Source organism: Juglans regia, chromosome 11, assembly GCF_001411555.2.
Source record: "Juglans regia cultivar Chandler chromosome 11, Walnut 2.0, whole genome shotgun sequence".
In the NCBI taxonomy this organism is placed as follows: Eukaryota; Viridiplantae; Streptophyta; class Magnoliopsida; order Fagales; family Juglandaceae; genus Juglans; species Juglans regia.
Window position 1 is genome coordinate 918,491 of NC_049911.1, and position 15,474 is coordinate 933,964.

General features: G+C 36.6%; 3 protein-coding genes across 8 annotated transcripts in view; all 3 read left to right on the forward strand.

Annotated features, from left to right (window-relative positions):
* The window catches only part of LOC109002563 (protein MON2 homolog), a 45,951-nt gene extending 37,985 nt beyond the window's left edge, over positions 1-7,966 (forward strand). For 4 of the 6 annotated variants that reach the window (XM_035695525.1, XM_035695526.1, XM_035695529.1 and 1 more), the window contains 14 exons: positions 79-260; positions 1,699-1,827; positions 1,911-1,996; positions 2,085-2,200; positions 2,296-2,408; positions 2,601-2,724; positions 2,942-3,063; positions 4,011-4,197; positions 4,290-4,518; positions 5,011-5,335; positions 6,193-6,332; positions 6,957-7,081; positions 7,193-7,394; positions 7,577-7,966. In XM_035695525.1, coding sequence (XP_035551418.1) covers positions 79-260; positions 1,699-1,827; positions 1,911-1,996; positions 2,085-2,200; positions 2,296-2,408; positions 2,601-2,724; positions 2,942-3,063; positions 4,011-4,197; positions 4,290-4,518; positions 5,011-5,335; positions 6,193-6,332; positions 6,957-7,081; positions 7,193-7,394; positions 7,577-7,664 — 2,168 coding nt within the window. In that variant the 3' untranslated portion in view covers positions 7,665-7,966. The remainder of the gene's footprint in view (positions 1-78; positions 261-1,698; positions 1,828-1,910; positions 1,997-2,084; positions 2,201-2,295; positions 2,409-2,600; positions 2,725-2,941; positions 3,064-4,010; positions 4,198-4,289; positions 4,519-5,010; positions 5,336-6,192; positions 6,333-6,956; positions 7,082-7,192; positions 7,395-7,576) is intronic. The other 2 variants (XM_035695527.1, XM_035695528.1) reach the window with 1 other exon arrangement.
* Positions 7,967-9,362: 1,396 nt separating this feature from the next.
* On the forward strand, positions 9,363-13,374 carry LOC109009349 (pre-rRNA-processing protein TSR2-like). Its single transcript, XM_035695398.1, has 4 exons — positions 9,363-9,656; positions 10,714-10,802; positions 11,470-11,583; positions 12,897-13,374. The coding sequence occupies exons 1-4, from the start codon at positions 9,467-9,469 to the stop codon at positions 13,122-13,124; spliced, it is 621 nt and encodes a 206-aa protein (XP_035551291.1). The 5' UTR covers positions 9,363-9,466; the 3' UTR covers positions 13,125-13,374.
* Positions 13,375-13,794: 420 nt separating this feature from the next.
* LOC109009342 (aldehyde oxidase GLOX) lies at positions 13,795-15,468 on the forward strand. Its single transcript, XM_018989787.2, has one exon. It carries the CDS (start codon positions 13,795-13,797, stop codon positions 15,466-15,468), a length of 1,674 nt encoding a protein of 557 aa, XP_018845332.1.
* The last annotated feature ends 6 nt before the right edge of the window (positions 15,469-15,474 follow it).

Consider the following 15,474-nt stretch of genomic DNA (forward strand, 5'->3'; position numbering starts at 1 on the left):
GAGAACTTGTTAGCTCATCAATTGTCTTCGCAGGAAAGTCTTAAAAGTATTTGGTTTTCCTCTGCTGTAATATTTCAGATTGTTTAGGTGTGCATTCTATTCCAAAGAAAATGAATGGAGAAAAGGCAGAAGAACAAGCACTTGGCATTTCAAATAATGTGAACGACCAAGCTTCCTTGACAAATATGGTTGACTGTGACAAGTTGCTATTCTCTGTTTTTTCGTTACTTCAAAAGCTTGGAGCTGATGATAGGCCAGAGGTAGGATAGCTAGTCTGTGATAATGGACTTCATGCATTATTAAAACACTTTTATCTTGGTAACTGATCTACAAAGCAAGGCCCATAAACACTGAATGATGACACTTGTTTGCCTTAAACTTATGTCCTTGATGTTGTTCTTTGGTGCTTCTACTATCTTTTATATTTGAACATGCTTGATTATTTACTGTTATAGCATCATAAATTAGTTTCTTTAAGATGTGACTGTTTAGGCCCGGTTTGCTGTTGCAGTTGGGAGCAAGGTTTTGCAATCCGTTCTGTTCCAGCCGGAATTTTTCATGCCGGAACAGTAACCGGCAAAGTGTAGGTTACTGTTCCATGCCGGGTCAAATTCCGGCCATTCAGGCCGGTTTTGGTCAATTCCGGCCGGAAAGGCCATTTTGGTCTGAAATAAACATTAGTAGCAGTTTGGTGAATAGTTTTAAATAGTGAGGGCACACTTGTCATTTCTTGATATTTTTCTCCCATCCCCTTTTCCCCTTCAGTGCAATTTGCTAGCAGTGGAATGATGACACTGGCTCTACATTGTACAGCTATTGTTTACATCTACTAAAGTTCCATCTACTTTTCCCCAGGTTTTCCGATTGTTTCCCAAAGTTCATCTACTTTTGTACAGCTACTCTATATCTCGTTTACAAATGATAACACAGGAACCAAAAAATACATTTTTATAATTAATATATTTATGTAAAGACTATAAATATATTTATAGTTATATATATTCCAGTTAGTTTGGAATATAATTTTTCTATATATATATATAATTAATTTATCTATATAAAAACTATCCCGAAATGGTACACCAAAACGTACCGGTACCGAAATATTTCATTTCAGTACCTCAACCGGAACAGAATTCAAAACTTTGGTTGGGAGAGCCAACAGCTTTTCTCAGTTTTTTTTTTTTTCTTTTTTTTTTTCTAAGTAAACGATTATATTAATATGAATAGGCACAGCCCAAGTACACAAGATGGTATAAAAAAGGTCACACCTAGTTAGAGAGAAGTAATAGAAACAAGAAAATCATGAAAATCGAGGCCATGACAATCTATAGCTGTGGCCCAATCAGTTTTTTTTTTCTAAGGAAAACAGTTTTTTATTAATATGAAAATAGGCATAGCCCAAGTACACAGGATATATTCCAGACCTTTCGGCAAATTATTTGTCGATTACTTTTTTCTTATGCTGAAGGCCGGTCAGAAAAGAAAGTATAAATTGGAGCTTTTCCAGATAACAGAGGACTTCTTTTTACACTTCTACTTGCATAATTGACCTATTATCTGTTGCAGTTTTTCCACTTTCATTCCCAAGTTGGATAACATATATTCAGTGGAAGGTGGTTGAGTAATATTTACACCATTGTGATTGTACAATATAATAGCTTTTCCAGTCATGGTTGAACCTGTACTGCATTTCAGGTCAGGAATTCAGCTGTCAGGACCCTTTTTCAAAGTCTTGGAAGTCATGGGCAAAAACTATCAAAAACTATGTGGGAGGATTGTCTTTCAAATTATGTTTTCCCTGCATTAGATCGTGCTTCTCACATGGTAAGTTGAATTTGCATTTAAATACCAAGTTCAGAGCTTTTTTTACTGTATTTCTTAGTCAATGTTTATATTTGTTTTTCAAGGCTGCTACTTCATCAAAAGATGAATGGCAAGGGAAAGAACTGGGAACTCGCGATGGAAAAGCAGTTCACATGCTCATACATCACAGGTTTATGAAGTTTCGAATTAATCTTGATTTGAAAAATCTTTTCTTTTTCCCTCAGTTATACATATTCTTATGTTTAATGAATTTGCAGTCGGAACACAGTTCAGAAACAGTGGGATGAGTCACTTGTACTGGTCCTGGGTGGAATATCACGCATACTTCGCTCTTTCTTTCCTTTCCTCAGATGCTTAAGCAATTTCTGGTCAGGTAGGTTCACCATTGAATGCTTTGTATCTGGCAGTTTTTATCAGTTCTTTCTATTATGAGTCCGGAAAATATCAGAGCATGTTTCATTTTTGCAGGTTGGGAATCTTTGCTTCTTTTTGTAAAGAATAGCATTTTAAATGGTAGTAAAGAGGTTGCTCTTGCAGCAATTAATTGTTTACAGACAACTGTTCTTTCTCATTCTCCTAAGGTGATCATCAACATTTTCTCTACTGTAACTGCTGTTTTGTTTCTGAAGTAAAATGTCTTCAGTCACATTTTATCTCCCAAAATACCTTTCATTATTATTATGCCATTCTTTGACTCTTAATTAATTTATGTACAAGAGAATATCATCAACTAGATATTCTCATCTTAGCACTGAAAAAACTGTGTGAATCAGGGGAACTTGCCGATGCCATACCTGAACTCAGTACTTGATGTTTTTGAGTTTGTTCTTCAGAAGTCACCAAACTACACTGGTAATGCAGCTGGCAAGGTCAAGCAGGAGGTTGTACATTGTCTCGGTAATGCATTTATTCAATTGACTATTTGGTTAGACTCTGAATTTTACACAGAAGTCACAAGTGCTTGAATGCAAGGAAATGGTTTATCAGTATCTACCCTCACTACTCAGAACAGTATATCTCACATAGTTGAGGAGACTTCATTAATTGTCTTCGGTACAGTAATTATGAGGGTCCTTGTTCAGCAAGCTTATGTTTTTCTTGGTTGGTGTAACAGGAGAACTGTATGTTCAGGCACACAGGATGTTTGATGAGAGCATGTACACACAGTTGCTAGCAATCATAGATTTGGCTGTTAAGCAAGCCATTATAACTACAGATAATTTTGAAACTGAATTTGTAAGTATATGTTTTGTACTCGTCTCACTCCTTTTTTTTTTACCCATGGAATTTTAATCATTTGTAGCCACTGTGTCTTGTTCATTTTGTTCCGCATGGTAATGTGCAGCCTGAAATAAGTCAAAATGCCTCCATGCTTTCTCTTCTCACTATCTAGAAAGAATATAGTATTGATTCAATTAAGATGTATTTTGAGAGGATTGGTTCAGGAAGTATTCGGCATAGTTTGATACGTATACTACTGAAAGACAGAGTAAAAATTGAAATAAGTCGTTATGATTCAACCGAAGGGCATATAATTTATAGACTCAGAAACAAGGATTCAAACATTTAGTTTATTTATGTTTTTGACTTCAATGGTGCTTTCGAAGAGATACAATCCAAAAGTTCAAACTTTCAAGGTGTGCTAGGTTTCTTTGGAACCCCCCTGAGTGCACTGTGTCAAGAAATTCAGGGTAGGAATCACTTTTGGCCTTTTCACTTTACATTTTTTCTGCACTTTCAAATATTCTTGCATGTTTTGGTGGTTAGTTGTTCGAATTATACTAAAAAATTGGGCCTTGTACTGTGATTAATGGTAGTATGTTTAGTACTAGCCTTCTATTGGAGCTTCGATCACTTGCATCTTTTCGTTTATATAACAAGGACATGAAGGGAAGGGAAAAAAAGGAATGAAACGGATTGGGGCATTACGCATTGCAGTAAATTTGAGTTGGCAAACAAATTTAGCATACCAGTCACAGTAGAGAGCCTGAATTTGCCTTGCAAAAGTGAGTCTTTATGGTCCTCTCATATGCTGCCATCTCTTCCTATACCTTGCCGTGCTTCTGAAGGAAAGAGAATAGCAATGTCGCTATTAGCTATCTCTCATGGAACATATAAACAATTAACTATTTATCTCAAAATGTGAAAAAATTTCCCCTGAATGCTATATTGCTTTTGGCTAGGGACATGTTCCACCTGTACTACGTACTGTCCTGGAAATCTTACCGCTTTTATGTCCAACTGAGCAAATTTCTTCAATGTGGCTTATTCTTCTTCGGGAGTTTTTGCTATATCTTCCAAGATCTAATTCTCCCTTACAAAATGAGGAAGATGAGTCAGAGCACACCAGCAGTAGTGATCATTTACCAGGTATAAAAAAGGCTGGGTGGAATCTTAGCTTTGATTTTAATTTTACCTGTTACATAATAAAAAGGTTAAATGTCATGCCTCATTTTCCACAGATGCCCATATGAAGATAAAAGATGATATGCCTAATGGGACAGCTTCCATATCTCCAACCAAAGTGGAAGCTCCATCTCTGAGTTCTGTATCAACAGCATCTTTAACAGCGGGCATCCCGAGTTATCTGTTTGCTGAAAAGCTAGTTCCTGTGCTGGTAGATCTTTTTCTACAGGCACCAGAAATTGAAAAACATATCATATTTCCGGAGTTGATTCAAAGTCTTGGAAGGTACTTATTATTGTACTCCTTGATGCTAAACTTGTTGTATCCAGATTATGTTAGAAGAAGTTGTGGCTTTTTCGATACTAGGTTAATGAATCATAATAGTAGGTTATGTTGGCTTTTTTTTATAGGGGGTGGGATGTAGAATCTGCCATTCTACATGTAGTGTCTTATTGTGACTGAAGATGATTAGGCACTATTCTGGTTTGTTTTAACAACACTGTCAGGCATTTATCTGTATGACATGTATAAATTAGATGGGTAATGGATGCACGATGGGTCAGTTAAGACAATAGGTTTCCTTCATGATGACTACAGTTGAATCATGATGCTATATCCACAGCTAATTATGTAACTAAATCTTCGATAACATACATAAGGTTGGGTGTCCATGCCCATTCTTATCATCCTTGTTAATTTGTTTCTTATTTATTCCTTTGTTTTTTAGGATTCAAAACTATTACACAAGTAATTAAACAAGATCAGTCTTCTTTTTAGGTGTATGATGACAAGGAGAGACAATCCAGATGGTGCACTTTGGAGATTAGCTGTTGAAAGATTCAATGACATTCTAGTTGATGATATCAAAAGATTAACTGTGAATGGTGGACCAACTACAAGTATTAGTAAACCTGCTCGAACGCGCATCTGGAAAGAAGTTGCTGACGTTTATGAAATATTCCTTATTGGTTATTGTGGGAGAGCTCTTCCTTCCAATTCTCTCTCACCTGTAGCACTAAGGGCTGATGAGTCGCTTGAGATGACCATCTTAAATGTTCTTGGTGATGAGATTCTTAAGTCATCAATTGACGCACCGTTAAATGTAATTTCCTTTCCTATCAAAGCTTATAGTAGATGATAATTACGTATAGTCTCTGAATACATGTGCATGCAGTGAGGTAGTAATAGATTAGTAATGTGAAGCCCCGAAGCATTGGTTCTGATGGGTTGGAATTAGGGGATGTCTCAGGATGTTAGCCTGGATAAAACAATGGTGATGTGCTCAACCCCATCTATGTGGCTCTTCAATGGGGAAAGGACCAGCTAGTTGTCTGTATGGTGTGTTGTGGGTACGTCTTAGTGTCTTCTTCAAATGATCTGGAGCAGACATTGGTGGCAAGTGTGCAGCAGTAATTATCTTGCACTTAAGTTGGGATCCTGGACTTAAGTTAAGAACTAAGGAGCGATTACACATCAATCAATTGTACTAAAACAAAGGTAATATGAAAGACAGCAATGATAGTAATGAAGTTTAATGCCTTCGTTCAGGTTGTCAAGGAGTTTGGATAGGTTTGGCACAGGCCTGATAGTTCTAAACTTTGACTCTTCCATAGTAAATCTATCATTAAGTGTACTAAACACAAGGCTTGGTACACCTAATTAAAGGGGAAGGATCTTGAATTAGTCCCCTTACAAAAGAATGAAATACTGTTTCTCCCTATTTGCAAGCATTATGCGAGATGAAGGTGGTTATCTCAGATCATAGCATGGAAAATCATTAGGTTGTGTTATGATCTTTGACATTGGGAATCTCATTACTGAGATCGTGTTGATATTCCATATATCCAATATGGATACCTGAGAAGTATTGCTTCAAGTCTGATGCTTTGGAGCAGCATGTTTCCTTCTTCGTTTTTCCTCTGTTTTTTCCCCTCTAATAATGTTGCTAATATTCCACAGATTCTACAGCGATTAGTTTTCACATTGGACCGTTGTGCATCACGGACATGCTCATTGCCTGTTGAGACTGTAGAACTCATGCCTTCCCACTGTAGCAGATTTTCCTTGACTTGCTTGCAGAAGTTGTTTACCTTGAGCAGGTAATATATGGGGTAGGGTTATTGTGTACATAACATATTAGTTTTCAACATATGAACATTTAGTTGTGTTTGGAAGATGAAATCACTTCAATTCATCTCAAACTAATCATTGATGGGACCCACTACTTTTTCACCTTTCCATAAAAAGTTAAAACTCATCTCAATCTACTTCATACATTTAAATACATATCTCAATCTATTTTCATTCAAACACATCTTAATGGGACCCACAAAATCCTACTATTCACAGATCAACTCAGATCATCTGAGATCACTTCAGCAGTGTCCTATGCTTATCACAACATAATGGTTGATCCTATGTGTAGAACTTGTCCAAATTCTCGTATATGAGATGGGTCCAGTCTTCTTTTTGTGATATTCTTGGTCAGCTGCTTTCCAGGGACCTGAATGCCAATGCCATTTCTGTTGACACCACAGTTGGCTCATGCATTTAATTGGCACAATAGTAGTATTTGAACTCGGCCCCATCAACTAGGATTCGCCATCTTCTTGTAGCTGACTGTTTTCCATCAGGCATTGCATTTATTCTGTACTTTGACCATTTTGTCATCTTTGAACCGTTTTTCCAAACTACTTTTAATTCAAAGATCTCGCATGCCTCAGTTACTGCAAAGAAACCGACGATTGGAATTTGGCAAGATCTGAAGTCAGCAAAATCTCAATCATGACTCTTATGGACCGATGTCAATACATCTTGAACAGATTTCTCGTAGATGAGATTGAGTTAGGTTTGTGGCTTCTTTAATTAATATCACCTATAGTCGGTAATGTTCATTTTATGTTATGTTAATTTCTCCTTCCAGTTTATGCTCCATCGAACCATGCTACTGTTCCTGCAGGTGATCGTCCATTACCAAGAGCAAGGCTCGAAGAAATCATCTTTGTCCTTCGGGAACTGGCCCGTCTGATTATTCATTCAGACACAGCAGCCGTTCTTCCCTTGCAATCATACTTGAAAACTGGTCTAGCAGAGGAAAATCAAGACAAGCGTCCACATCTACTTGTTCTATTTCCGTCCTTTTGTGAGCTGGTTATATCAAGGTGAGCGAATATTTTTGAGCGAGAGATTTAGTCCTTTTAACGATAAAAATGGATGATGTTGGTGAGGTGCAGTGGTATTAAAAAATTTCAGGCTCAATGATAAAAATAGAATAAAATAAAATAAAATCTAAGATAAACAATGTTTCCACACAAAGTAGCTTACCCTATGATCTGGTGAACAGGGAGCCAAGAGTAAGAGAGCTAGTGCAAGTACTTCTTAGACTTATCACCCGGGAATTGGCACTTGAAAAGGTTAGCCTGACCAGTTGAGTGGAGGAAGAATATACTTTGACAGGAGCCATTCATATTGTTGTACTTAGCAAAAGAAGTAACCACATCATAATAATGTTATTTATTTATACAAATTCCATTGTCACTGATTGTAGTAAAGTAGTTTGTACAATATATAGGGGAAATGTCAATTTTGTTGTATATGTCGGTGATCATTTTGTGGATTTTGAGTGTTATTGGGTTTGAATTGCATGCAAGGGAGAGGTAATCAGAGTACATTTTGTATTTCTTGAAACTATAATATCACTTTGTATTAAAGTTTGCAGGCTAAGCACTCCCAATTGTTTATGTATCTTATCCTTTAAAATATATACCAAAATCTACTTTTTCTATTTTTCATAAAAAGTTTATTAATTTACAGTCCATTGTTATGCCAGAAAGTTTACAAAAGGGCATGCTAGAGCCACCAAAGATTTCTACCGACTGTAAAAAACTTTATTTTTTTTTAAACCCTTTAAACATATTTAAAAAAATTACAAACTCATTAAAAATTATTTCTTTAACTATTAAGTAAAAAATAAAAATAAAAAGCAATTCGGTACAAAATTTTGGTGGGAATTTTCGGTAGAAGTAGTGTTTTCCTTTACAAAAATACTAGAACAGTATAAATAAAACTATTTGTGAGTCATCGCAAGAAGATCGACAAGTTTGATTTTAGATTTCTTTTTTTTAATGCAAGAGACTTCAAATTAGTGGTGGGAATTTTCGGTAGAAGTAGTGTTTTCCTTTACAAAAATACTAGAACAGTATAAATAAAACTATTTGTGAGTCATCGCAAGAAGATCGACAAGTTTGATTTTAGATTTCTTTTTTTTAATGCAAGAGACTTCAAATTAGTGGTGGGAATTTTCGGTAGAAGTAGTGTTTTCCTTTACAAAAATACTAGAACAGTATAAATAAAACTATTTGTGAGTCATCGCAAGAAGATCGACAAGTTTGATTTTAGATTTCTTTTTTTTAATGCAAGAGACTTCAAATTAGAAGTAGACTCTGTGCTTAAAACTATCAAGAGTGAAACATCGTACTCTTAATTTATAAGAAAAGAACTAATGAAAATTTCAAAATCTTTAAGGGTATAACATATTATTCAAGAAGACAAAAAGAAATTATGATTTTGAAAACGTTCCTAGAAAGGATTCAAAATAGACTTGGGGCATGTGATCTCATAATTTTGTGAATAACAGTAAAATTATTTAAATATGTTTTATAAAATTTTGAAGAATGAAAATGTTGAAAAAAATTATTATTAAGTTAAAAAATTGTTTGATATAATTTTTTAGAGAAATATTTTAGCAATAAAAAGATTTTATAAAAGTAAATTTACAAACTAGCCTAGCTTGATGTGGTACGTTAAATTCTAAAACTACTTTTATTATAAAATAAATCTAACGTATCATACAAAATTTTGTCAATTGATGGATTTATTTTTATAGGTGTAGTAATTCTCAAAGTTTTAATATTATTTTTATTTTAAAATTTGTAAAAATTAATATTGATTTTTGTGTTTAAATAATAATTAGATAAAAAAAATTAAATAATAAAAACTATTTTTTATTTAAATGATATTTGAAAATATAATTAGGATAAGTTTTCTGCCTAGTTTTACTCTTTTGAAAATTGTTAGTGTGCAAACTTGCCCTCAGTCCAAACAGTTCCGTTCATGTGTCGATTCTCAATAAAATAGCACTCGCAACCGAACAGCTCGTTCTATTCTAATACGCAGCTTTTTCGGAGCTCAGGTTTTTAGGGTTTTAAACCGCGAGAGAGAGTCACTGGTTCCAATGGATGGTGGCCCTCCGAGAGCGTTAACGGCAGAGGCTTTGCCGGCATTCAGAGAGGGTATTTATCTGGTCCTCTCTCGGTGGTCGGCACTCCGATTGGCCGTCGAGAACGAGTGGGGCGGTCGTGACTCGCACCGCAAGGCCGATCAACTCGCCCTCGACATCATCTCTTGGTTCACTCAATCCAGAGGTACTCCCTCTATAGTCATTACGGGTCTGAATCTCAGTTCGGGGTCGCTTAGCTAAATTGCGAAACCTTCTTTTAAAACAAACATATTTATGTTTCCCTTTAAATTCGAAGAAGGTTAATGGGGTTACATGAGCTCAATCAGATTTTTTTTTAATCAGGAAAGTGATTTGTCGCCTAAATTTATGAGTTGGGTTAAAAGTTTAGCACAATTCGCTCTATCTAAGGTCGACTTGGGTCATTAATTCTTTAGGCTGTATAATTGGATCGTTTGAGGATTTAGTTACGAATCATAAACTTGTGTTTTATCTCTTAAGTTCATGAATTATCTAAATTGAAATTAAGCTTATTTAATGGGGTTTTTATCTACTGAATAGAAATTTTTGTTTTTGAAATTAAATTTTGTTCAAAATGTCATGGTTTGTGATAGTGGTACTTGATTGGGTTTTGTAGATGAATAAGCCTACTTTGAATGAGTTGTAATTGTAGTTCTGTTCGCCACATTATAAAATGAATTTTGTTTTAGACTTTTGATTTCTTTTTTTTCTTTTTCATTTTTTTTTTTTTTTGTTGAAATGTATAATTGAGTTGTACGAGATATGGACAGAAATTAGCGAATATTGAGCTTTACCTGAGTTTTACCATTTAAACGGATGGTTTTTTTTTTTTTTTTAATTATCAACGATGTAATTTTCTGTCATTCGGAATTAATTCAGAATTGCTTGTGTTGTGTTCACTAGATTGGAAATTATGATTTTTTTTATTGGTATTTTTTTCTTGTTTGAAAAATACCTGTTTTCTTGTGTGTGACTTTACAAAGCAAACTAAGGATCGACTGGGGCTCTAGATGTGGATTTCCTTAAGCATTAAAGATAGAAGCATGTTTGGTGCTTGAGATATAAGTGAATTTATTTTTTATTTTTCTGACTCTTTGTGCTGTATTTTGGACATCATTGGTGTTTGGTCTGTTTAATATGTAGTTCTTAATGTTATGGATTTCTTATATATTGTGATTTCTATTTTATTCACTGAATTATTATTATTTTTTTTTTTACCCTAGAGCCGCTTTACATAGATGATTTAGAAAATATTCTTGATGAAGCTATGCTGTCCCTTAATACCGAGGCTGAAGATGGCAGCATTGAGGAGGTCTGTTTTATTTTTTTGAAGCTGTAATTGTAGCAATCCATAATTGTATGTGCTAATGGGGCTCCATGAGTACTTTTTCCATTTCTTATGTTTATTTTCGCTTTTTTTTAGTAAACAAATCATGTCATCGACTTTGACTTCGGATATTGATCCTATTATAGTTTCTCTAAACTGGTGGAAGAAACTATGTTTTTTACGACCTTGCACTTTGGTACAGAACCCACTCAATCATTTGCCTTCTCTTTTTTATTTGGGAAAAGCATGTTAGTTCTTTGATCATGTCTCTTCCTCCCCTGGATAATTGTGGATTCCTTTCCTAATAATTAGTTGATCACAATTTCCTTTCTTAAACTCTTAACGAGCATGGAGTGTCGATGCCTCTGTTCTCAAGCTTTCGGAAACTTAATTCTTAGGTTCAAGTACAGTTGAAAATTATTTGAATATCTTCAGAAACTTAGACCTTGGTTTAGTAATTTATCATTAAGTTTGCTTCATTAGACAGACACTTGCTGATCATATTCATGCTTGTTAAGTTTTATTTAATCAGCCACAATTTGTGTAGCTTTAATGTCCATTTGTCCTTTGCTTCTGGTCTCTCATTCCTTTTTTAAATATGCATAATTTTTACTATTAATTTTGGGTGTCTGTGTCTTCTCATACTATACAGATAGCATATAAACTGATGACTATGCACGAAGAATGTTTGGAAGGAAATCTTCAATCTATCGAACGGCTGAGGGAAGCTAGTCATCAGGATGTTTCTGATCGTCATGTCATGCAGGTAACAATAAATAGAGCTCTTGTCCTAAATCATCATCACTACCAGATTAGAATAATGTCTTTTAAGCATCATTCTCTTTTGTTTCAACCTAGTACGTTTGAGTTGTGTTTATGCTCATAGGAGATGCCTAGGAAATGAGATGAGATGAGAATTTTGTGAATAATAGTAAGATGGTTTGTGAATAGTAGTGATATAATTTGAATTAAGTATTTATTAGGTTTTGGAAAAGGAGAGAGAAAAAGTTGAATAAAAAATATTATAAAGTTAAAATATTGTTAAAATATTATTTTTGTTTTGAGATTTAAAAAAGTTGAATTATTTTTTGTTTTTTGTATGGAAATTTGGGAAAATTGTAATGATTAGTTTGAAAAAGTTGTAATGATTAGTTTGAAAGTGTTTGTGTTTTAATGATATTTGGGAAATGAGATGGGATGGGATGAGATGGAAATTGTTTCCAAACATCCCCTAGACCACTGACATGTTGGAAATTTTTAAGAGAACTTAAACAAGTAAAAAAAGATGTGCATCAGTTAACATAATGGAGGTATTTTCATATTATACTTGGCTGCAGTATTACACTAAAGGATATGAAGGTAATACTGGGGATTGTACTTGTAGCTGTGATCCTTTAAAGTTCGGGAGAAGTAGTGGCAACTGGCAAGTGCCTTTGTTCAGCTTGACGTGAAAAGTGGGAACATAAATCTATAACTTTAGCTGTGTCGACATCCTGAAAGGCATATGGGTTTTCTATAAGAGGCTGATGTCTCATGGGACAGTACATCAACTTGAATTTGTCATATGATAATTACATAAATGTGTCACATCAGTAAATTTGATTAGAGATAACAAGATCTTGGATGAAAAAGCATATCTCAAGTTAAAGATCTTTCCGCTTTCATATTCCTATTAGAGACCTTGTGACACTCTTTTACCCTTGAAACGGTATATATCTCATCAAAAACCGTTCTTAGTTTCAATGAACAGCGATCAAATATTAGTAGTTTTTCCTGTCAATCCCAAACAGAGTAGGTAGAAGCTTAAGCTTCATAATTTTTTATGGCAATGGAATGAAACACCACCAACATGGAATCATTTGCATGGATCTTTCCCAATGGAATGAAAGACCACCGACATGTTTCTTTGGCTGTCCATTGGTTGTTGAATCATGTTAGTGGATAAAGTGATCTTTTTGGCCCAATGAGAGCCCCGAAGCCTTGAATCAATGATAACGTATTTTACAAGGTTCTGTCTTCCAGAGCTTAAACTGAAAATATTTGGACTAATGAACTTTCATCTTTCTTCCTCCATATCAGGTTGTGAACGACGACGATGATGACGACGATGATGATGACAGTGTTGGTGGAGATAATGCTAATGGGAATGATGATTTATCAAATATGATACTGGATGCACCAGACTCCCAGTCAAATTTGAATCCTGCAGGCATTCCTGTTGACCAATCTAGACCCAAGGTGGCAACTGAAGGAGAAGATGGATGGGTCCAAGTTTCAAGCAGAAGAAATAGGGGAAAAAGAAATTAGGTTGAAACAATGAATTAGCTGCAGCTCCCTTTGTGTATCTTATTTGCTTTTCCCCTCACAAATAGCACGAGCATGCATCATTATCGATTGTGAGATAATTATCCCCAAAATTTTGGTTTGCCATTTTTTTATTAAGTTGTGTTCACAGTGAGTGTTGTTTTGTGTGAACTTTGGAGAACCCATAAAGCATATCAGAAAATTACCTAGCTCTTGATGGCAGTAATATATATTTTGTCCGAGTTAGTTTTCAGATCGCTAGATGGTTTAAAAGCTTTCGTCGAAAGGTTTCTAAACATACCCAACGCTCCCGGAACTTGCCCAGGAAATGAGCATTATTTCAGCCGCAGATGTGCCTGCATTTTATGGTAACAAAATAAATAAAAGTTATCATATTTCTTGAGTTTATGATCATCTGCTTCTTGATTCCTCTCCGTTAGCAGCGGAGTTTTCATGCGCCCCGGCAAAGATGAAGCTTTCTTGATTTCTTTTGTTATTATTATAATACAATCGATAAGATCGGTTACTAATTGATATATAAATAATCACATTTCTTTCACTCAATCAACCACATCTACACCAACCGGCCTTTTTACCAAACCAGTAATTTCAACCATAATTGCCTGAACTCCAAAACTTCTCCTCGCTCTTTGCTAATTTACCACCATCGATCATGCCCTCCATTAATGTGATCATCACTGATCTCTTCCTAATCCTATTCTCTTCTATAATTCTACCTTCCACCTTCATTTTCTGTCAAACGCCGCCTAAATGCGCGGGCCGTCAAGGCCAGTGGGAACTTTTGCATGCATCCCTTGGCATATCTGCCATGCACATGCAACTCCTACACAACAACAAAGTCATCATGTTCGATCGGACCGATTTTGGCCCGTCTAACCTCTCGCTCCCCAACGGCCGTTGTCGGCGTGACACCTACGACACTGCACTCAAGGTTGACTGCACCGCTCACTCTATCCTTTACGATATTGATACCAATACTTTCCGAGCTCTCATGGTGCACACTGACACTTGGTGCTCTTCTGGGGCTGTTCTTCCCGACGGTACCCTCATCCAAACAGGCGGCTACAACGATGGCGACCATGTTATTCGCTCTTTCACCCCATGCACGGACGAAAACTGTGATTGGATCGAGTTTCCACACTACTTGACTGAAAGGAGATGGTATGCAACTAATCAAATATTGCCGGATGGTCGAATAATCATTGTTGGAGGGAGAAGACAATTCAACTATGAATTTTACCCTCGACTCCAAGAAGATTCTACTCCACCACCAGGAACTTTTCGGTTTAATTTTCTATTTGAAACAACGGACCAGCATGAAAACAATCTGTACCCATTTTTGCACCTTTTGCCGAACGGAAACTTGTTCATTTTCGCTAATACACGATCGGTATTATTCGACTACAAACAAAACCGTGTGGTGAAAGAGTTCCCTCAGATCCCCGGCGGTGATCCTCGTAACTATCCGAGCTCGGGCTCGTCGGTCTTGCTTCCTTTGGACGAAAACGAAGGCAACGTAGTTGAAATCCTGCTTTGTGGGGGTGCACCGCGAGATGGGTTCTCGCATGTATCGCGTAGGAGTTTCGCGCGTGCTCTTTCCAGCTGCGGCCGACTTAATGTCAGCCAGGAAGACCCTAACTGGGTCATGGAGGACATGCCAATGGCACGAGTGATGAATGACATGCTGCTCCTTCCTACCGGAGACGTCCTTATAATCAACGGCGCAGAGCTTGGCACCGCCGGATGGGAAAATGGCGCAGACCCAGTGAAAGCGCCGATTGTTTACAGCCCTTCCGAAGCCTCCAACTGGCGGTTCTCAGTGATGAACTCTTCGCAGAGACCAAGACTGTACCATTCCTCGGCAGTTTTACTGCCCGACGGACGTGTTCTAGTCGGCGGTAGTAATCCACACGTATACTATAACTTCACCGGAGTCGAGTTCCCGACTGATCTAAGCCTGGAGGCATTTTCGCCACCATACTTGGCGGCGGAGTACACACCGGTGAGGCCGACAATCCTGACTTCCCCAAACGAGGTTTTAGGCTACGGGGACTATTTCTCGGTGAAGTTCACGGTGCCGCATTATTTGACGGATAAGGTTTTGTCTATAAGGATTATTGCTCCATCCTTCACAACACATTCGTTCTCAATGAATCAGAGAATGGTGGTACTGAAGTTAATGGAAGTTTGTCGCTTGACATCCGATACGTACGATGTGAACGTGATGGGGCCATCAACGGCAGAGATTGCGCCACCGGGTTACTACATGTTGTTTGTGGTGCATGCTGGGATACCAAGCTCTGGTACGTGGGTGAAGGTGCAGTGACAGCAA

Excerpts from the sequence above, each read along its gene's own strand:
- LOC109009342 (XM_018989787.2), top strand. The coding sequence starts at position 13,795 with ATGCCCTCCATTAATGTGATCATCACTGATCTCTTCCTAATCCTATTC.
- LOC109009349 (XM_035695398.1), top strand. The coding sequence starts at position 9,467 with ATGGATGGTGGCCCTCCGAGAGCGTTAACGGCAGAGGCTTTGCCGGCA. Across the intron at positions 9,657-10,713 it reads TTGGTTCACTCAATCCAGAG|AGCCGCTTTACATAGATGAT; the intron begins GTACTCCCTCTA and ends TTTTTACCCTAG. Across the intron at positions 11,584-12,896 it reads CTGATCGTCATGTCATGCAG|GTTGTGAACGACGACGATGA; the intron begins GTAACAATAAAT and ends CCTCCATATCAG.